Source organism: Cloeon dipterum, chromosome 3, assembly GCF_949628265.1.
Source record: "Cloeon dipterum chromosome 3, ieCloDipt1.1, whole genome shotgun sequence".
Classification (NCBI taxonomy): Eukaryota; Metazoa; Arthropoda; class Insecta; order Ephemeroptera; family Baetidae; genus Cloeon; species Cloeon dipterum.
The window spans coordinates 4192001-4214918 of NC_088788.1; the positions used below are offsets into that span (position 1 = coordinate 4192001).

Here is a 22918-nt window from a genome sequence, read left to right on the forward strand (position 1 = left end):
TCAGGACCGCCTATAGATTGAATCTGAAATTGCAGTTTTGGATCCAAAAATTGCAAATGAAATCAGTCGGCAACCTAAACTACCAAGAAATTTCCCAATGGACAAATTTCTCTTGTGTCTCCATAGAGCCTGTATTTGGATTATATTTCGCAAACACACCGAAAATGCCCGTCCACGTGCGAAAAGGGGCGCGGGTTGCAGCGGTGCGGAAAGCCGGCGGACGGATGCTGGATGTGCCACGGCCGCTTGACTTTTATGTCGGCCGGCGAAGGGTTAATTTCCATTGTGCCTGTTATTGTTTGCCCGCTCAGCAGCGGTGGCCGTGGTTGAACGCGGCCTGCATTCGTAAGGGTGCTCCATTTTCGCCCACCCCGACTCTATAATGGAAACGTGGCCGTTCGTTACGCTTTCTTTCCTTTCGGTTGACCCCCGGCTCGCTCGCTCGGCCAGCCAGCCGGCCCGACCAGCCAGCAGTTAATGCATATGCAATCGACCCACGCAGCGCGTTATTTGTGCAAATCGCGCCTCTGCAAATATATCATCAACGGACGCTGCTTCACTCCACGCATTAACTTGAAGAGCAGAGCTCTGAATGAGAGAACTCTCTTCTCTCCTCTCCTTTAGAATGCGAATGCCTATTAGAAATATCTAGTTCTAAAGCACACCGGCCCACTCGCATCAAGTTTATACGAGAACGTAAATAGTTGATGGAAATCATGGTTTTGAGCCAATGTTTGGATTTGAAGGACTATAGTGGTATTTGAAAATCATGAATCACTGGAGAAAATGTCGCTAAATTGCCCCGAAATTGCTATTTTCCAAAATTGCTTACAAAAAATCCAACAAAACAATTTGATTCTCTGGTGTGCATTATTCTTTGTGTATACATTTTTATAATGCATGAAAACAGATCATTCATTAATGTACAAATTTAGAAAGGGAAAAAATTAAATTCACCAGGGTCCGGATTACGATCTGTGTTGGTTTCCCGCCGGTCAGAAGTCAATATGGCGTCGAAATAATGGAGGCCGATCAGGAGACAGTCCAGCGGCCAATCAGAAGCGTCAAAAAAGAGGCGTGCTGACTTAATAATTTCATTCCCGCGTATTTTGTTTAAATTCCATTAGCCAGACGTGCCATTTAATGGTCGATTCGCCAATTACCGGGCTAATCAGCTGTCAGTAAAGAAATAAAAACAAAAATATTCATTGTACTGATACATTTTCTAAGCCAAATACGTTTTCAACTTTCCCGCCGATCTGCGCATCGCGTGAATCAGGACACTGGTGATTAAATTGAAGTTAAATATTTTTTTATTCTCACATTCATTCAGGCACATAACATTATGTAAATAAAGAGTTGTCAAGTGAAATGGAATGTAAGTGAGAAAGGGCAGCACTTCTGGCTAACAGCTTACTAAAACCCTGTCCAGGAGGAAACAGGGCCAGACTTTTATGTTTATGTCTTTTTTATTTTGATAAAAACTTGCCATAACCTTAACTAAAAAATTAAAATAAACATAATTTAATATCTAGAATTTCATTTGCAAGAAAATTATTTCATAAAAAAATTAAGCAGGGACAAAATGATTTTATTTTTTGGCAACCTTGGAGTAAAGAGCTTTCATCTTTATTCTGATCTTCACACACTGTAGTGCGAAATGGCGTTGCAGTCAAGGCCTGGTGCGCAGCGCATTAAGCCTAATCCTCGCGTTTACTTTTTGGCGAAATTTCCTGTTTTTAGTTTTGCTGGGCGTCAGCAAAAATCACAATGGAGCGGCTCATCCCTTTAAGGCAAATTCATAGAAGCTGCGGCGCGTGTTAAGCGCAAATGCTTTCCACGAGCCGCCCGGCGGTGGTCCACCCTGTACGCCTGTGTGTTGGAGGATCGTCATTTTTTACGATTATCATTACGGCGTAACAAGAATTTAGTGCTTGTATTCTTATTACGACCCTTATTTGGCCATCAGCGGCGTGCTTTCGCTGCGAAAATAGATGGCAAATCCGCAGAGCCGGGCAAACTTTGCTCTGCCCGCTGTTTAATGCGCACCCGCTTTTAAAATGCTAAAAAGCAACTACCGCCCCCAGAAACTTTTGGCAGCAGGAAGATTTTCTCATAAAGTGTCTGAGAGATAAGCAGAGCAAATAACTTTTTAAACCGACTTGCTGGAGATACGAATGATGAACAACGATTACGCCCGAAAGTTTGTGCCCATCTTAAACTTTGGAGCTCCAAAAATAAACAAATAATGTCAAGAATCGGCAACATCTTACATAAAATAGAAATTTCCTTAGAAAGTTCCAAGGTTGTAAAAATACATCTCGAGTCTTTTAATTTAATCAGGTCAATTTTATTACTTCATGTTTAAGTGAGTGCTTTTTTCGTTTAAATAGTATGTTTTGCTTTACAGCAAAGGTTACAAATTAAAGGCTGTAGTGATTATTTTGCAAGATTTCCCTAAAATTTAAAACAACACACTTTAGCCGGAATTTTTCAACCAAAATACATCAGTTTTTGGTTAAAAAGCCCATGGCTAATTTTGGTTGGTGTCTAGGCTTGAGCACAATAGTTTATTTAAAGAGAAATGATACTGGAAAAGCATGGAAAATGCTTGTTGCCAATGCATAAACGCGTCCCTTAGGATTCAGTTAAAGCCTAAATTGACCTAAGAAGCACTGTCATTTTTTGAGAAGATTGGCTGGAAATGGAAAGGGCCGTCGCCTTACTTGAAATCCGATTTAATTTCAAAACCAAGAGTTTCCCCAATAAGTGGCAAACACCGTTGGACAGATCTCGACGAGAGGAATAGAAATAGGCCAAGAAAATATGTTCGAGCACTCTACATTTTGGAGAAAATTGGCAAAATTTGAATTTTTACTGTAGCAAGGTCATTTTTTTATTATTGCAAATTGTTGAACAAATTGTTTATCGATCAATTGTTTATGGCATCCAACAATTCAAATAATTTTGAATCGTTGCCCTGTGTCATTCCAATTTAAATTAATTATTATGTCATTAAATTCTATGATTTGTCTTCATTTCGTAGTGAGTAGCAGAAAAAATTTAAAAAATCTTATTTCATATTTCTAGTAGACGCTGCAGGAAGCTTTAGAAAAATTTACTTGAATTCCAATTTTTTAAAGTTTTTAGAGAGCTACATTAGATTACCTCGCAACAAGTTATTTCCTATTTCTAGTCTATGATTGTTGGCTATTCGGATTGTTTGAAAGAAATGAAGAGGGCGTACGTAAGCTGCTGGCCCAGTTTCATCGGAATCCCAGCTCACGAGAACAATTTGCTGCTCTTGCGCTGGCCTTGTTCTCTGCGCAAAGCTCATCTCTGGTTTCAGTGGAATACAAAAATGACGAGCTGGCTGGCAGAGGGGGTCTCTTTGTACGGCAGGCAGGCAAATTCCTTGCTCGGCGTAGCGAAATGCTCGGCCTTCCTCCCGACGGGCAACTGCTTGCATAATATGTATTTCATACGCCGCCGTCGCTCTTGTTTTGGATGATGAGACGGCTCACGGGCTGATGTTTCTGACAGACGTGCGGCCTAAGCAGCCCAGCCACCCAAATTTAATTTCGAGTTATTAAATTGCGCAGATTCTTTTGCGCAAAAAGCGAAAGTTGTGCATTTTTGTTCCTTTCCGCATACGTTGCGGCAAGGCTGGAAAATTAAGGCGGGCGGAAACTCCAGTCCGATATTTCGGGCTCACTTTGAAACTGTCTAGAGGATACAGAAAGATTTCTTTGCCTTAGCTAGGTTAATAAATTAAATGAATAAATAAATAAATAAATGAACAAGATAAAGAGTAACTTGAAAGGGTTTTAATATTGCCCGTAAGTTCTATTATGATATTATTTGAAGTGAATTAAATTAAATTGTTAAGACAATTTTAAATATTTCGGTCAATTGAAAAGCTTATCGTGTATTAAATTCGAAAAAGATCGTATTTATACAATTTAAAATAATATACTAAGAGAATTTATCAATTTAAGTCATAATTTCCCATGCAGATGAAACTGGAATTCTTTTTATGTGATTAAAAAATTATGCTATTTTAAAAAATAAGCCAAAAATATAATTTAATCGCTTTTCATACCCTTCTTCTCTTACTTTCGGCCAAACCTATTATTTTCGGCTTTGTCAAAATAAATTTCAGTGGACGATTTGACAGTAATGAGGTTTCATTCTGCTCGGGACTCTCTTCCACGAAACTTGAACGCCGAGAGTTAATTACTCTTCGAGCAATGATGCAGAAAACTTGAGCCGACAGCAGCCCGAAATTCGGATGCAGCGGAAATTTTGCGATTTAGTGTTGACTAAGTACATACACATTCAAAAAGTTTGCGTCGGCGGACTTTCTCCGAAAATATTATTTAATAAGAGGGATTATCTCTGGTGCGGCAGCTGCAAACTTTGCCTGCAAGTTTCTCCTCCTCGTGCGCATCCGTCGCTAGTTTTCCGCAAAACATTCAAATTAATAAGAAACACCCAGCGGCTGTTCAAAAGCAGATTAGCAGTGAATTAAGCTGCCGCCGCGCAAAGTGAGCAAAATACGGGCGCGCTGAAACGCACCGAGACTAAGAATCCCAGTTTCTGTACATTTTGAGAATAAAAATAAATCTGCTCTGTAAATAAATTTATGATGAATACTTTATAGCTGTTTAGAAAAAAAACCTATGCTGACAAAGTCTGCCCCAAAAAAAGTTAACAAAAAATACTTTTAATACAAAATAAAGTGCGCATAACCTTCTTATAATAAACTCCGGATCCTTCTTGAACTACATACGACCTATTTAAACAGAGATAAACATTTAATCCACCTTTACCTTTTAGTAGGATGCGACACGAAAGTAATGGGCGTTCAAGCAAAGAGAATCATTATTGGCCGTCGTCCAAATCGTGTTCTCTCTCCTGCCTGCCTGCCTATCATTACTTTTAAAAAAATCAACAGCCACCTTGACCTCCAATTGGAACAATATATCCAATATTTGACTACGCGTCATTACGGTTGTTTCTCATAACGAGAAAGGTGGCATTGTGCTGAGAGCAAATAAAGGTTTCATGCAGCTGAGTGAGAGCGACGCCCATTTTTCACCCAGCGACAACGGCAGGAACACCTTTGGCGCACAAAGGTGCACGAACAATGGCTCGTGGGGAGAATGAGAAAAATATAATATTCATCTCGTCTGGTTGAAATATAAAAGATTGACGAGCGGAACTTGCTCAATGCCAGAAATCCCGGCCGTCGTGATCCCGACTGGCACCAATTTCCTCTGCAAGACTCATGGCTCTGTGGAAAAAGGAAGTATTATAGGGTCTAAAACTGGGGCAATATTTTAAATTAGGAAGCAATTTTTGGTTTTTAGTAATTAACATAAATTTATTTCCGTAATACGAGTTACAATCGTAAAAATGGAACATATTTTTAAGGATTCGGCGGTCAGATTTAATTTAGTTAATAATTCTATTCTACCTCTAGCAAACCCTGATTTATTGAACAATCAACAGAGTAAAATAGCCCAAACCCACCCAAAACCAAACTAAATAATTTCTGTCCATCCTACAAATGTTTCCGATTCATAAACAAGTAGATGGCACCTCGCAGATAAAGCTATCAGAGTAGCTGCAAACATAATCCCACAACTTGTCAGTTTTTCCCGTGTTGAAATAAACACAATCTTCTCTTCCTGCTTCGAATTCGTCAGGTTCTCCCCAGCTCCACAGGCGACTATTTTTGGGCAAGCTTGTTCCATCGTGCCATTCAAACTCTCCGGGCTTCCGACCGGTGTCAGTCGCAGACACCAGCCACCAATGAGCTGAAGTGATAATATTCATTTGATTAAATTTGAGCGTTTTTTTTTGTTTTCCACGATTTACTTTTTCCGTTGTCGATTTCCTTGGCTTTTTGGTGCAAAAAGGTGAGTTCCTGCTGCGTCTTGGGTGAAGCCAAATGCATTTTTTCCATTTCGCAAAATGCCTTGGCTGCTTTCCAGTTGAGCTGCGAGAGAGATTGATATTGGTAGAGGCGAGAAACTGGGAAAACTCACGATGGTTGCGTTGGAGAAAAGGTATTTTTTCTCGTTTGGCAGTGTCGTCAGAGAGGCACCTTATTAAAAATTAGAAAAATGAAATTTGTAATTTTAAATAATGTTTTATTACTATGGGATGGGCACGTCGGTTGTTGCGTCACCTGGGAAAATTAATTAACTTATAAAGAGAGGAAATGATTTTTAACAAAAAAATCGTACTTTTTTCGCTTCCATTTTCTTCCACTCATCAAAATCAGTTTTATGAGCTTCTAAAAGAGTCATTACGTCTGCTAACTAGATTAATCAATCAGTTAATTAGTCATGCATGATCTTTAGTGAATGTTTGACCTTTGTGTTGACATCGCGAGAAAATTTGTTCAGCTTGGTTATAGCTTCATTCAGTTGAGTACCAAGATGACGCATCTCTACCAGCAGATCACGAGACTGTTATTATTTTAAACAATTATTTAATCAAAGACAAGCAATCCGGTCTGTAAGAGAACTTACAACATCTGAATTTGGGGTGGCTACTGTTTTAATTATGGTTTCTAAATCTTTAACCACGCTAGCCAAATCTTGAACTTCTTTTGTGGTGATATTGCTCTGCAGAAAGATGATTTTTTTATTAAATTTTAATATTTTTCAATGATAAAAATAATTACCCTTTCTTTCATTTCTTGTGTGAATTTGCTTTGCTCCGAGGTCAACCATCGCATATCCGATGATATTGTATTGGCCTGCATTTTAAAAATGGTTAGATAAATAATTCAAGGCATTTACACAAAATTTACTTTACCTCTTTGGCATAGGAGCCAGACATGGTTTGCATCTCCCACTTCAACTCGGATTTTAAATCCGCGAGCTCTTGAGTGTGGGAGGTTGTCTAAAATAATTTAGAGAGCAGTTTTAATTTAGGCTAGATTGGTTGGAATTTATTGTTACCAAGGAAGATTTTGCTGACTGAATATCTTGCTGAAGTTCACTTTTTAACCCGGTCACTAACTTGGTGAGATGCTCAATTTCGTTTGCGTTGCATTTCCCCTATAAAGGTCATTAACAGATTATAACTTCCGCGATATTAAAAATAGTTACCACGTCTTTCTGTAAAAATTCTTCCATGATGCCCTTTGAGTTCGATGTCCACTGCCCACATCCAAAGCTATATATACAAAGGGTTTAAATATATATAATAGAGGAAAAATGTAATTTCTACCTTCTGGCGTCGCTGAATCTACTGACCAATTTTTTCAATTTCTCCACGTCTAATTGGCACATGTCGTCGAGATCATTTTCAGGAGGAAACGCGTAGGTTGGTCGCGTCAATAGGCAGAGGAGCGCAAAACAAGCACAGTATCCGACCATCTTCATCTGACCTTTTGAACGAAATCAACCTTTTTCCAAGGTGAGCCAGAGACGGCATGACCTCCCTTCCACGCCTCACGCAGACTCTCGGCCAATGAGCCAAAGATGCAAAATATTTTGTATTGGTCGGCTACACTCTTCCTTGACCAAACGAAATAAAAACGAAAACTGTACAACATTCCGTTCTCTTTTGGGAGCAAAACTCCGTCTTCACGCGTAGAAGGGGACAAAAGTGCCTCGCCCATTTCGCTGTCTCTGCGCATTTTCCACAAGATGCAAGTGGTGCCATGCAGTAATGCATTGATATACTGCTTCTGATAAAATAAATTTCTGCTTTGGTCAAAGTTCAAACAGACCAAAGAGCAAAAAATTCGAATCAGGCAGAATATAATTTTAATTAACTTAGATGCGGAAATAAATTTTTGGGGGCCTTAAAAGAGTTGAAAACTACTCCATTTTGACCAGCTAATTTTCGAATTATGCTCACAATTAGTAAAAAGAATAAGCATTTAATTTACAATTCCACTCCCAGACTTTTTGGAGCGCTTTACCCATTTTCCAGTATGCTCAGAGAGAGAGGTGGTGCGAAGTGGCGCTAATTTAGTGCACCGCTTGCGCCCGGAAACCGCACAGAGCATTTTCTCCCTTTCGCTGCAGATAAGGCGCAGCAGCTTTATGGCCGAGTTCATTTAACAAATATTCACGACTCGCAATTCCACGCTGGCTCTTTTGAGTCAGGTGCTGGCTGGGATAGTGCCGCCGGACGACGGGAAACGCTCGCTGCTTTTTGTGTTGCACCAACAATAAACAGAGGAAAGAATAATGGAAGACGAAATTATGAATGGGTTGGCTGCGTCTGCACGAAATACACGCGTGTAAATTTGAGAACGGGGCCTGCATTGCGGATGTTTCCTTATTGTGTGCACTGGGTTCCTTTCAAAAGGGGATGAATTCAAAAGCAGAGAGAGTGTAGGAAAGTAAACAGACTAGCCTAATTTTCATTAATGGCTAGAATAAATACAAAAATCTTATTTAGGAGGGTAATTATTTAATTTATTAATTTATTTAATCATCTATGGTTTTAAAATGTTATTTTTATTCTATTAAATTACGATGGTTATTGGATCTGGATTTTATATATTTTTTTTAACGTTTTGTTGTATCCTCCGTGATCCAAATCTGCTGATTTATATATATTCTGAATTAAGCTTGAGTAAATTGTGTTTGTCAACGCTCAGTGACAGTCAGCACCCACCCGATCTGGATGAGAATCAAGCGGCATCTGCATATATTTCTAACATACATCTGGACTCTAGCCTTTCCGTGTGTGTTGTCACGAGGCGGCTTACAAAATATGACAGATTAAACAGGCTGGGTTGGTGGCATCGTCACATTTTATCACACACCCACCCGGTGACAGCCTTACGCTCCACTGGGCTGGCTTTTTTGCAATTCGAGCCTGCGTCGGCAGGCAGGCGGCCTTTTCCATTTTGCGCCACGGCGTGCATACATTATGCATGGAAATGCAAACGTGAAATCAGCCCTCGGAGGCGTGAACCTGGCCAAAGGCGTTGTGTGTCATCGTCGCCTGTCTGTTTTTGCTAACTCAATTACCCTGGCGGCAGCGTGTCCCGCTTTACGCACTGCCGGCACATTTTCAACGCCAGACCCGAATCAAATGCAGATTTGCTCGCGTCGCCCATCCCACACACGCGTAATGGCCAATTTGCATATTTTCATCGAAAGTGATCAACTTTTTCGATCCATATTTTATTTTTTTTAACTAATTTAAATTGGTTTTACTGCAAAATTATGAGGAATATTGAGAAAGAACCTAAATTTTCGTTCTGAAAAAAAAACAGTTTCAAAGTTTGCACGATAAGCGCTGTCTCCTTATTGAAAATGATGATTTATTTCAAATTGTTGAATGAATCGCGTAGAGGAATCGAAATCAAGTGAAATATTTTCGACAAAACTGCTGTTTTTTTGATAAATTTTTTAAAAATTGAAAATTAATTTTTAGTTTGTCCTTCTTCGACTTTTTCACAATATTGGAATTTTAAAAGAGGGAAGATACTGCAAAAGCCTGGAAAATGCTGGTTTCCAATGCATAAACTCGTCCCCTAGGATTCAGTTAAAGCCTAAATTGATTTAAGGAGCACTGTAATTTTTTTGAGAAAATTGGCTGGAAAGTTAGCGTGCTTTTCAAATGGTAATGGCTGTCTCCTTACTTAAAATCCGATTTAATTTCAAAAGCAAGAGTATGCCCAATAAGTGGCATACACCGTTGGACAGATCTCGACGAGAGGAATCGGAATATGCCAAGAAAATATGTTCAAGCTTTGTAAATTTTAGAGAAAATTGGCAAAATTTGAATTTTTACTGTAGGAAGGTCGTTTTTTATTATTGCAAATTGTCGAACAAATTGTTTATCGATCAATTGTTTAAGGCATCCAACAATTTACATAATTTTCAATTGTTGCCCAGTATCATTCCACTTTAAATTGTTTTATTAGAAATATCGTCAGGTAAGGACCATGACAAATAGTTCACTACTGTCGAGAAATATCAGGGACCGTGTTTACAATCCAGTCCATGGAGCTATCAAGGTCTGACACCACAGGTCGCCGAGAGGGGAAGCAAATTTTCGACTTCTTAGCGGTGTACTTTTTATCGTCTGGCAGAAGACCGTGAATGAAAACTCCTCTCAGGTACTTTTTCTCGTCCTTAGTGAGGATGAAACCAACTCCATCATCGTAGGCGCAGCCCTCAGGATCTGTTTGGGAAATTTCAGAGCTAAAAACACTCTCTTTGAGACGGATAGTTTGCGCAAATTGGTGAAAACATCTTTTTCTACGTACTCTGCTGTTTTTCCCAAAGAATGAAAAATAATCCTTTTGATGCGCTGCCAAAACATCAGCTCAGTGAATCCCTTTAGAAATGTTTAAAAGGCTTTTCACAAACAAAAATATCACCCATTCGATTCTACAGCGTATGAATCCGAATAAATTTTGTTTTACAATTTATAAAAAAAATCAGAGTGACAGTTTCAAAACGTGTTAATGATTACTGGCTTTGAGCAACAAGAATCAATGTAAAAATTAAAAACACACCATTTGTATGAGCCACGCAAAAAATCTCCGTTGGCTTGGTTGTATTTCCACACTCTTCAAGGATGGCAACCCTGAGATGGTTCATTTGCAGTCTGTCAATTTGGGACGAGTCTGATCCAATTCCCCAACCAACCACCTAAAGACCCAAACTAATGACTGCTCCTTTCGAACACGATTAAATATTATTATTTGTACTTCTCCGACAGAGTTTGCCGACTTTGCAATATCAAAGTCCCCGTGCCACAAGCAAGCGGGCTTCACGTGCTCTGAGAGTGTGATGGCTGATTCCTCAAAGATGAGAATGCCCAGGTTGTGCTCAAAGCTGCGGTTATAATTCGGATGAACCACTATCTCCGCCGGCTGCAAATTAATGCAGAAGAGATTTAATAGTTTGGCAAACTTGGATTCTTGCGGCTTCGCAGGTATACCTACCGTGACCGTTTGCCTGGACTGCTCGATCGGTTTGGAGAGATCATAAGCTCCCAAGGTCACCTTGATGTTGTTTGTGGCAAGCCGCTTGCTGCCAGCGAAAAGACAATTTGCAGCTGGAAACTCGGCGGAAAGTTAGCTAAAGGTCAGCCGAGAGTTGAAATTACGTACACGTGAGGACGGCGCGCTTGGAGATCAGAGTTCCGCTGCACGGCTCCTTCTTCAAGTATTTCGATTTGAAGTTGGAAAATACGAGGTTGGCGTGGTACGCATTTTGGCCTGGCGTCGCGTCGTTTTTGTCTAGGGACGTGCTGCGGCGGTTCGAACCAATTAGGCCGCAGTTTGGGTAACTCTCTCCGCCGGCGAATGCTGCGTCGAAATATGATTTTTTTTTCTTTTCAAAGGGATGTAATTATTACAACTCTCCGACTCACCATAGTGATTCTTGGGCGACGCAGCTCCGACCGACGTCACGGTGACGACGCCAACAAAGAAATTGAGGATTAGCATTCCCGCAATTTATTCTGTCGCAAGAAACGAGATCTGTGCCTTTATGTAGAATTATTATTTCTAGATCCGGTACGAGCTACTGCAGGATCAATTTTGATTGACGGAGAAGGCGAGAATTAAGGGCGTCGCTCGGGCGATGACTTGATCTCTGCGATAACCTTAGCAAATTTATCTTCGCTTCGGTTCAACAGCCCAGCAAACAAACACATACATTCGCTTCATTTTTTCTCTTTATTTTATCAGCTGTGGCAATATGGTTTTGAAATTTCTGCAATACTACAATCATGTTTGTGATGGGTTTCATCCACTGAATAAACTCGGATTCACGGTGAATATCGTTTTCTATGAAATGCAAAACCCAATCCAGCGCGTTAGGATTCCGAGAGTTAATGAATTTCAAAATGTGATGAGAGCAAAATATTAAGTTTCATTTCAGCCATCAACGTAGAGCATACAAATATTTTAATTCTTTCTTTTTGTATTTCACTAACAAGAGAGCTTCTGTTTGTAATAGGAGGGAACAATTCAGTGTGATAAAAATATAATATTTCTGCAAAATAAAATAACTGCCATTTGATAAACGTTGTTAAAGATTAAAAGTCTGATGAAACAAAAGGAAGAGTTCTAACAATCTAAAGTTACAATTGCATTAAAAGGTCAGGCGGGAAACGATTTATTAACTTATTAGCAGCTTAAAATAATGTGAGACTCAAAAATAAATCCACAAATTAATAAATTTTTCAGCACCATTTAGAGCTCATAGAATCTTTTGCAAAATCATCTTTTCAATTTGGTAAAAATAGCGTGGTAACCATAGAAACATGTTTTTACAATCAGAAAAACATCAGTAGTTAGTTCCTATTTGCAAAATTGCTGGCTTCTTATAAAAATCAGAATGAATAAATATGCATGTTGATTTTTATCAAATTAATTCTCTACAATTTTTAAACAGGAAGCGATGGAAAAATAATTTTAGTTTACGATGATTTTTAAAATTATCAGGTTGAACTAACAAACAAATATTACCTCCGATATTTCTTATAAGCAGCGGAGACCAGATTCGTGCGACGCGCAGATATGGCGTCCGGTGGAATATGGCGCGAAAAAACGGTCACGTGAAAATGCGCGAAAAGAAGCAAGTTTTGGTCAATATTGTGACATAATTTGCATTACTCTTAACTAATTGTGTCTTTTGGACCGTAAAAACAAACTCTTGACACTCGTACGGCTTTTTGTTTCCCACATTCAGATGCCATCTTGGATCTGCGCAGTGCGAATCAATTTTATCGCACATCTGGCCCCCGCTGCTTATAAGCACTAACTTAAACTACAAATGTGTGGATATATATGTATAAAAATGTAGAGCTCGGATGATTAAATTTTCTTTCTTTTGTTGCAGATCGCGTTAACGACTTTTGGCAGAGCACAAGTGAGTAGGAAAGAGTCGAACAAACCATTTGCGGAGACACAAAGTTGGGGCATTAATTTTTTTACGATCGCGACGAGATAAAGTTGCGAACTCGTCGTGATTAATAGACTTAATTTCCCGAAACGCTGCGTGCAAATCTCGCGAGATGGAGCGAAAATAACAAATTGAACCGCTCACTCTCTTTTCTCATCGCTCGGTTAAACGAATGCAAAACTTGAGCGGCGCCAATTTCGCGTGATTTATGTGCCGGCCGGGAGAGAAAAACGTCGAAGGCGAGCGCGAGTTCATTACCCATTCTTGCGCCCACCGAGTGAGTAAATTCGCCCAGCCTGTCGTGAACCATGAATGCGGAATAATTTATTATGAATGCCGGCCGATATCAAAGGGCGTTTTTCTCCGCCCCAATATTTTCGCTTACTCTACCGGACAAGGGAGATTTTTCACAGCGCAATCGTCGGGTATCAATAAACGTCAATCGCCGGCCGTTCCGGCAAGCATTAATAGAAATGCATTGTGCCCTCTGTCTCTGTGTGTCAATAAAGCGAAGTACGTGTGTGTGTGTGTGGAAGCCGAACGCCGATAAAATGCAGCTCGCCGTTATCTACATCTTGCGCAAAAATCGGCTGCTTTTTATGTCCACCCTCATTTGTTTTTATTTCAAAGGCGTCTAAACACTGGCAGTTTCATGCTGTAAATGGTTTGGAACAAATTCTGGTTTTGATTATGATTTGTCTTTAAACACGACAGGGATAAACAGAAAATTTAAAGATATCTGTATACTGTACATAAAGATGAATAATATTCAGATCAATAATTTAAAAAAAACATCGGACAATTCTTCGTAAGTCTTTTGAGAGACGTAAGAGGCTTGAATTTTCACACACACTATAAGCCCGCATCTTGGAGTATTCACATCTGTATCTGGAGAAGCCATCAACTTGCATTCCTTCGAAATGGATGAGGCATTAGGTTTTTTCCATGTTGAGAATATTTCTGAACTTTAAAAAAAAATTGGAATGTAGCAACATTTTATTTTCTAGATTTTTACCCAAAGATAAAAAACTGACAAAATTAATATCTAAAATTATCAAATTTTGGATGTAAAAAAGTAATTTATCTGGAAAACCAATAAAAAATAATTTCAAGCTAAATAAATCTACCAAAAAACAGATCTTTAGAAAAATATCCTGACCCTGAACATAAATATGCACGTTAATTTCCTCTGACATCTAGCTAATTCACATTGTTTTTATAATTAAAGTAGAATGATACAGGGCAACAATTGAAAATTATTTGAATTGTTGGATGCCATAAACAATTAACCGATTAACAATTTGCTCAACAATTTGCAATAATTAAAAAAATGATATTCCTACAATAAAAATTCAAATTTTGCCAATTTTCTGCAAAATGTACAGTGCTCGAACATATTTTCTTGGCATATTCCGATTCTTCTCGTCAAGATCTGTCCAACGGTGTTTGCCACTTATTGGGGAAACTCTTGGTTTTGAAATTAAATCGGATTTCAAGTAAGGAGACAGCCATTACCATTTGTAAAGCACGCTAACTTTCCAACCAATTTTCTCAAAAAATTACAATTTATGCTTTAACTGAATCCTAAGGGACGAGTTTATGCATTAGCAACAAGCATTTTCCAGGCTTTTGCAGTATCATTCCTCTTTAATAAAGTGTCTTAATAAAAAAATCGGTGCGCAGATCGATTTCTCGAGCAACCTGCTTAGCAGATTTGCAAAGCAGGTTGCCTACGCACTCGTGTTATGCGTGAGAATCAGTTATTCGGCTCGATTTTCCTTGATTTTCCTCCTCCAAGTCGACGGAGACAGAAATAGAATGTCACGACGCTGCTACAAGATCAGGTTTTACATCTGCTTGTCTCCAGGGGAATTTGGCAGGTCTCGTTGGGGGCGGGGGGCCAATTTCGGGCGTCGAATCGTCGTAAAATGCAGAGAGGTGTCGCTCACATTTGGCGTGTGTGTGTGTGCGTGCGCACGTGGTGCAATCTCATCAAATCAACGCCCGGCTGCCGTAAAAGCGGCTGATGTATCAAATTTCTGCCGCTTTGTGCGAAACACAACTGCCTGTTTACCCTGGCGAGAGCTACCGCTTTTTTGCTCGGTTTCCAGCAGCGAATTGGATTAAATCGGCAGCGCGCTCGCTTTAATCTGCTGAGTGCCGCCCAGAAATCTGATTTATCTCACTTTCCCGCCCAAATTGAATGGAATACTTTGTTTATAATCTCGTTGCGCGCGTAATCTTGTTTGGAATAAATATGCCACATTCAATTTGCCAAAATCTGCATTCATCATAAAGGCGCGAACGCCAAATTTTAGTTTTTATTCACTCATCGTGCGACGTTTGGAAACCCAGGATTTTTTTTAGTGTAGATCTAATTTACTGAGACTAGAATATCAATAAAATATAAGAAAGGCGGAGGAATTAATACATTTTTAAGGAGAAATATTGTTAATTAGATTAAAAAATTCAAGTAGCCTACTTTCTTGAAAAAAATATAATAGTCTCGCCAATGACACGAGATCAGAAGATTTTCGAGACCAAAATTTCACTCGAGGATGATTGCATTCTTTAGTGGTAACAGAATAACAAAATTAATCCTCCTCGTGCTGTGGAAAACGGACTGGATTCGCCGAAACTGGTAGAGTTTAATTGAATAACTCTGAAATCAACGATGTTATTTGGAAGGTTTTATTGGAAAAAAATTCAAACAGCAAATATAAAAATGATTAAATTCGAGTATATACCATATATTTGCGAAACAATTTGAAGCGAATTAAAATTTAAATAATTAATATCTGCATAATTTGAAATTTCTGCATACAACGCATTTAAATATCATATATTAGCCGCAGGAGTGGTCGATCCCTTGCGAATGAAGGGTCGGTTTCGTTGATTGGCATCGGCGGGGGCGCAGATGGCCGGGAATCGGGAAGCGGCGGCCGCAGCTGTTGGTTTCTGATTGCCCCGCAGACCGCAGATCCAGCCGAGGCTGCCACGAAAACTACCTAGATCTTTTGTTCGCCGGAACAGCCCAAGGAGAGGAAGCCTTTGTGGCTGGTGAGGCGAAACAGCACTTCTCAAGTTGGCGCACAAGGCGGCGAATTACAAGGCCGGCCGGCAGGCCGAGAGGCGGACGGGATTCTCCGCTCGCAGCCATAGAAACCCTAATTTTTGTGCTGCTGACTTGTGGTGGTGTGTGCGGAATCGATGATACGCGCCCACAAAGGCTTATTTATTGGTTTTTCCAAGCGGAATTTTCCTTTTGCACATACTCTGCTACGTGGCTTGAACGGGAAATAAAAATTTGAAATATGCATCTTCCTTTCACGAACAATAAAAAAAATACCTCATTCAAAACCTCGATGAACAGTTTTTCTTTTTGACTCATAGTAAATACAAATTTAAAGTGGAATGATTCTGGGCAACAATTGAACATTATTTTGAATTGTTGGATGCCTTAAACAATTTGTTCAACAATTTTTAATAGTAAAAAATGACCTTCATACAGTAAAAATTCAAATTTTGCCAATTTTCTCCAAAATTTCAAGTGCTTGAACATATTTTCTTGGCATATTCCGATTCCTCTCGTCGAGATCTGTCCAATTGTGTATGCCACTTGTTGGGGAAACTCTTGGTTTTGAAATTAAATCGGATTTCAAGTAAGGAGACAGCCATTACCATTTGAAAAGCACGCTAACTTTCCAGCCAATTTTCTCAAATAAATTACAGTGCTTCTTAAATCAATTTAGGCTTTAACTGAATCCTAAGGGACGAGTTTATGCATTGCCAACAAGCATTTTCCAGGCTTTTCCAGTATCATTCCTCTTTAACTGGAAAATATTGAATTGCCTTTTATAACCATCTTCAAGCTATTTTTAGGTTTCAAAAAATATTTCGATTATTGCTAAGGACGAAGGCATTCATTTTTGTTGTGTGCAAAAGTTTTAAAATTTGGCATATTGGGACAAAACTTTAAAATTGTTCAATTTAGCTTTCTTTCCTGTTGCCTCATTCGCCTTTTTGTTTAAAATTTATGAAGATTCTTACAAAAAATAGTTATGTGTTAATAAAATTTGTTTTATATATAAGATGAGTTTACCAAGACTGATTGTGTTAATTTTTTACTAAAAATAAGTAAATAATAATGCAATACGAAATTCACTCTTTGGGGTTGAATTTAAAATAGCAGCGTTGGATGCAAATAAAGAAAATGCGCCATTTCACAACGAGGGAAAAGCGACGCCTACCCATTTGTAATGCACCTGGAGGTAAATTAATATTACAACTTAAAGTGCTTGCTTTAATCAAGAATGTCATTCCATTTGTGCCATTAAATATGAATGGCGCGTTTTGCGAAAAACACTACACGCCGCGCCACAATGCGTGTAGTGTGTCCCTTTGCAGACTCATGTTTTATTCAGTTTACATCCAGCCAGCGGAGTGTCGCTCGCATTTTCTAGCACTCTTTCATTAATGTCACATTGCAAACTGCGTCCAACATGACGGCGGGACATGTTTTTGCCGAAAAAGTTCCATCAGCTTTGATGACAGCTGGAAAATTAGAGCCGAAATTTGAAAATTACGAATTTATGAGAACGTGACAGGCGAATTCCGAATACCAAGCAATGCAGTCTGCAATTTCTGCAGTACTCAGCAGCATTTACGTAATGAAGAATTCATAAAACGTCTGCTCGCCTGCTCATTAGCATGTCTCAGCACTTGAGTTAAAAATCCAATAGTGCAGTTTGATGTGCAATCAAACAATGGAGAGCGAAGCAAAACTTTCTAAATTGCAAAGTAGAGTAGTTATCAACATTTGTGTGCAAAATCGCTGCAGTGGACTACTTGGCGAACGAGTTATCGCAGCTTCGCTCAGCGCAATTAAACACTCCAGACAAAAGTTTGTGCTAGAGTAAGATTGCGTTTGCCTCTTGAGCAGACTTTGTTATCTCGGCCTGCATCTTTCGCAATGTCGCTGCGCTGGAAACACGAAAACGCGCGAGAAACTCATCCTGGACGAGTTCCTCTGAGGAAGAGTGTTATAAATTTCCGTCGCAATCAGAATGAGAGGCAATTAGAAGATATATCATGTTAAAAAAATTGTGAAAAATAAATTTTAATTAAATATATCCTAATTGAAGTAATATATAACATCAAAGTATCAATAGAATGGTTCTATGGACATGAACGGTGGTGTCATACACGCATTATCTTTAAAGACCATCTTTAACGAAGTTTCTGAGCACACCAATCGATTCTTGAGGGTCTAATTAGGTAAATTGGATATTTTTCCGACCAAAATGTGCAGCGCGACGTACATAGCACAAGTATAACTTTTTTCCCGCCAAAAATATGAACGTATGATATGCGAGAAATGCGCATGCATCAGAGCTGGCACACGCTGACCGCCAGCTGCTAGTGGCTGACAATGACGCATGCGCAGTTCTCGCATATTTTTGGCGGGGAAAAGTTCTACTTGTACTACGCACGTCGCGCTGCACATTATTGTCGGAAAAATAACCAATTTACTTAATTTGACCCTCAAGAATCGACTGATGTGCTCAGAAACTTTGTCAAAGACGGTCTTTAAACGACCAAAAACTGTTTTAGTGCGTGGTGGAATAATTAATAATTAAATTCAAGAAATGTTTGACAAATCCATGGTCGCATTTTACGAGTTTGTACAGTTTTTCTTCCTAACCATGCACCAATTGTTCATTGGCGTTTCATCTCAATCTAATATTTAGATTCTGGAAATATTCATTCCTTCTCTCTTCTCCAATTCATTCCGGCAGTTCTACAAAGTCAACAGCGTTTTCGAATGCGGCTCCCCTAACGCCAATCTCGCGAGTGTAAATAATTCCTCCTTAACAACACACTCGCAGCAAAAGTTTCCAGGGTGGTGCAAAAAGCACAACTCATTTCTGGAATTATAGGGCCTCTGGAGTGTGTAATCGGGCGCCCCATCTGGCACGTCTCAATATTTCGTCGGAGGAAATTACACACGCAGCAGCAGCAGCGCCACACTTCCGCCCGCCGCTTTTGTGGCAGCGGGGGTGGGAGGGCGGAAAAAGAAATTCGGCGCTGCGTGTCATCGTCTCTTCCGAAAATAAGGCGCGACTTGCTGAAAAATTGGTGTTCGACGCCGCCAAATTGAGTCGAGGGGGAGTGAGAGTGAGAGAGAGGTAAACAACCCTCTGCGACTCGCGCGCTGAGATAGATAAATGAACTTTTAAGGGACGCGCGCGCTTCGTCTCGCGCGCGCCACCGAGTAAATGGCCCTATGACCCATTAGCCCCGGCCGCCATTTATCTCTCGAAAGGAAAAAAGACCGACCGGCTGAACCACACGCACTCCGCGAGCGCCGCGTGTGTATATCAGGCAGAATTGCGGCTTTTCCGACAGCTAAACTCTTTCGCAGTGCGCACGATTGAAAAGGAAGATTTGTTTTACGTCGTTCCGTTTCAATCGCATCGATATCTCTTCGCTATAGGGAGAGAATTGAAATGCGAGGATAATTGGCCTTTTGTGCAAGGAAGTGGCGGGAAATTGATTTACCAGCGAAATAAAAACAGTGTCAAAGTAATTTCAGTGCGGATCTGTGCTGCAACTTTGTGAAAAAAATTTCCTATCACTTAAAGAGGAAAATGCTGGAAAATGCTTGTTGCCAATGCATGAAGTCATCCCTTAGGATTCATTTAAAGCCTAAATTGACCTAAGAAGCACTGTAATTTTTTGAGGAAATTGGCTGGAAAGTTAGCGTGCTTTTCAAATGGTAATGGCTGTCTCCTTACTTGAAATCCGATTTAATTTCAAAACCAAGAGTTTCCCCAATAAGTGGAATACACCGTTGGACAGATCTCGACGAGAGGAATCGAAATATGCCAAGAAAATATGTTCAAGCGCTGTAAATTTTGGAGAAAATTGGCAACATTTGAATTTTTAATGTAGAGAGGTCCATTTTACTTTTGCAAATTGTTGAAAAAATTGTTTATCAATTGCTTACGGCATCCAACAATTCAAATAATTGTCAATTGTTGCCCTGTATCATTCCACTTTAAAGTAGTTTATTGAGTTTATTAATTGTGAAATTTCGCAACAACTGTAGTTTCAATCCATCTGTGCATGGATGCCCGAGCGAGACGCCCAAACCGACAATGGCAGGACTTTCTTTCTTTCTTTCTTTCGCTCACAAAGCAAACTGACTGACGCCTACTGTGAATAAAATCTGTAAGCAATCAGCCTGACCTGTCGTTTGTTGCACGCACAATTCCAACGTCACGCAGGGCGCGACAAAAGAGTGTGCAGCAGCAAAAGGTGAGAGTTGTCTGGGGCGTAAAATGTGTCTGGCTGGCTTTTTGTTCCTTATCTGCGAGTGGAATGACGAGGAAGCTGAGCGAGCGAGCGAGCGAGCGAGTAAAAAGGATTCCGCCTAAGTGCTCGCAATAAGCCGTTGAAGGGCCTTTTCGCACCAAGAGTGAATGATGTGTGCGGAGTGTCAAGTGATAAGCCTGCCCGTGGGCAAATCGCCTCGCTCACCCGCTCGCTTGCTCTCACTCGCGACGAAGAAAGGCTATGCAACCGGCGCTACTTGATATGATAAGACTTTTGCACGCTATATGTGATGTGTGCCGCTGCAGTCGATGCTGAATTTTTCATCGCCAGCGCGCTGCAGGTAAGGTTGCCAGCCTCTTTTCCAATTTTCTACTCGGTGTAATGTGGAATGCGCATTAGCATCCATACTCAAAGACTTGAAACGTTTCGGATAGTTGAATGGAAATATCTTCCTTCTTGTATGCGCATTTGAAAGAGTTATAATACTTTGAAAGTGAGAAAATTGTTTTTTATATTAAATTCCTTTCCCGTTTCATGATCCTTCTTTCTAACCTATGAGCAGGAAACGTCAAATCTTGCGACAGTATTTTATAAATTTCTAAAGAAGTCAAAACATTGGCAGCAATATTTGTTGCTTACATCTCGGTTTTTTATTCTTGTGATTTTAATATAATAGCAGCAAAATGCCAAAATAATAATTTTTTAAGATATTTAGCAGCTGAAATCGCTGGAAAGTTGCTATATTAAAATTTTAGAATAGGGGTTGGAAGGTGTGGGTATGAGCACGTCAAGCAAAGTGCAGTTTTGACACTTTATAACCGGAGATTTTGTGGTGGCAATTAGTGAAAAATATAAAAATCTCGATTTTTTAGTTTTATAGATCGGAATTTCTTAATGAAATTCCACTCTGTATTTAGCACCGGAGTATTTTATTGAAACACCCGACATTCATCCCTTAAAATTACTTCACACGAGATGGCAAAGTAATTAAATCAGCATCTAAGGCTACAATTCAGAACGATCAAATATTCAAGTAATCCTCTCTGTTGTAATGAAAACTCTTTAATAGCTTTTAACCCCGACTTAAAAGCACAATTTTGAACTTGAATTGATCTCATCCGATCATCACTTCCTTATTTTATTTCTTGGAATAAAAAATTTAATTGAACTTGCACATTTGCCGATCATGTGGCAACCTTATAACACACTGCGTGAAGAGTACGGCAGTGCGCGCGAAGAGGTAAATGGCGCGTGTAATTTTCACTTTAACGCCTCGTGTTTAAATTTTTATGCGACAAAGGGCACGCTTAATGAAATCCCGCTGCAGCAGGCAAGCTCTGCCGCTTGATGGATGGACTGGAGCGACGAGTTGCCCGCCGAGCTTTCGTCATCATGCAAATTTCAGGCCGTCCCCGTTTGGTTGGCCTTGTCTTTAATTTTGCCGAGTGCTATTTTTCGCGGTTGCTCGTGCGAGAGTAATTCATCATGCCGCGTTTAAAGCGCGGGCCTCTCGAACCCGGCAAGGGAAAGCAGTGGGAGGGGAAGGGCCACTCCATTTATCATCTCTGGATTTTGCCCAGATTTGTCGTTTATCCATCCTGCCGCCGAGCGTGGGTCCATTGTGCGTCGCGAGTGATTGTGGACGGAATCCTCTCTCTTTTTTTTGAGTTTAATGTATAAATCACTGCATGAAACAGTTCTTGGAATTCTCCAGGAGATTTTTATTTTGTAGGAAATGGAGCTATGAATTTTAAAGGGAGTGAAATCGTCAATTTTATACATTTTTTTTTTAAAATTCTCCCGTACATGAGATTATTAATGATATTTTTCTCTTTGAGGAAAATATTCATTTTTCACCACTTTGATTTGTTAAAATGGTTCTGGCAGGTTTTGAATATTTTTTTAATATCAATATATGGTTTTAACAGCGGGGAACAGATTCGTGCGACGCGCAGATATGGCGTCCGGTGGAGTACGGCGCGAAAAAACGGTCGCACGTGAAAATGCGCAAAAAGAAGCAAGTTTTCGTCAATATTGTGACACAATTTGCATTACTTTTAACTAATTGTGTCTTTTGGATCGTAAAAACAAACTCTTAACACTCGTACGGCAATCCAAAGAGAGCTTTTCGTTTCCCACATTCAGACGCCATCTTGGATCTGCGCAGTGGGAACCAATTTTATCGCACATCTGGACCCTGCTGCGTTTTAAATTCCAAGATTTGAGCTTATTTGATGACCCCATGACGATTGAAAGCTCAGAAAAACAATCAACCGCCTGAATTTAACAGTATTTTTTTTGTAAATGAAAACGCTTTAAAATACTGCTGGAGGCCAATTAAAAAAGCATGAGGGGTAAAAATATTTGCTCTGGTAATGAGATACTTTCGCAAACAGACGAATGGAGTAGCGCATATTATACAACTCTTTTCATTTCATTTCACGGAGACGTTCGGTTCGTTCCGCGAGCAGATCGGATGGGCAGCGCGCACAAAGGAAGTAGTCAAATTGGAAAAAGTTAGCCGGAACCTTTCATCTGCATCCGTTTTATCTTTTCCCTTTTGCGGAGAGCAGAGCTGCTGATATAAAAAGCAGACCGGCGCGGAGAGAAATCCTTTTTATTCGCCATCAGCGCAGACAGTCAATCTGATTGGACTCTGGTGGAGTGCG

The 22918-nt window shown here is 39.8% G+C and overlaps 3 protein-coding genes across 10 annotated transcripts in view; 1 reads left to right on the top strand and 2 right to left on the bottom strand.

Annotated features, from left to right (window-relative positions):
* Positions 1-22918, top strand: part of LOC135941341 (protein O-linked-mannose beta-1,2-N-acetylglucosaminyltransferase 1-like) — a 216458-nt gene that overhangs the window by 93966 nt on the left and 99574 nt on the right. For all 8 annotated transcript variants that reach the window (XM_065486748.1, XM_065486747.1, XM_065486749.1 and 5 more), the window contains one exon: positions 12849-12878. The gene's annotated coding sequence lies outside the window, so the exon portion shown is untranslated. The remainder of the gene's footprint in view (positions 1-12848; positions 12879-22918) is intronic.
* Positions 5375-7505, bottom strand: LOC135940701 (uncharacterized). Its single transcript, XM_065485702.1, has 12 exons — positions 7249-7505; positions 7128-7194; positions 6978-7076; positions 6832-6918; positions 6698-6772; positions 6543-6638; positions 6384-6479; positions 6255-6329; positions 6166-6196; positions 6054-6112; positions 5884-6004; positions 5375-5822 (listed from the first exon to the last, which is right to left on the bottom strand). The coding sequence occupies exons 1-12, from the start codon at positions 7401-7403 to the stop codon at positions 5584-5586; spliced, it is 1200 nt and encodes a 399-aa protein (XP_065341774.1). The 5' UTR covers positions 7404-7505; the 3' UTR covers positions 5375-5583.
* LOC135941345 (serine protease gd-like) lies at positions 9774-11536 on the bottom strand. Its single transcript, XM_065486760.1, has 6 exons — positions 11374-11536; positions 11111-11308; positions 10943-11055; positions 10706-10870; positions 10511-10646; positions 9774-10173 (listed from the first exon to the last, which is right to left on the bottom strand). The coding sequence occupies exons 1-6, from the start codon at positions 11447-11449 to the stop codon at positions 9950-9952; spliced, it is 912 nt and encodes a 303-aa protein (XP_065342832.1). The 5' UTR covers positions 11450-11536; the 3' UTR covers positions 9774-9949.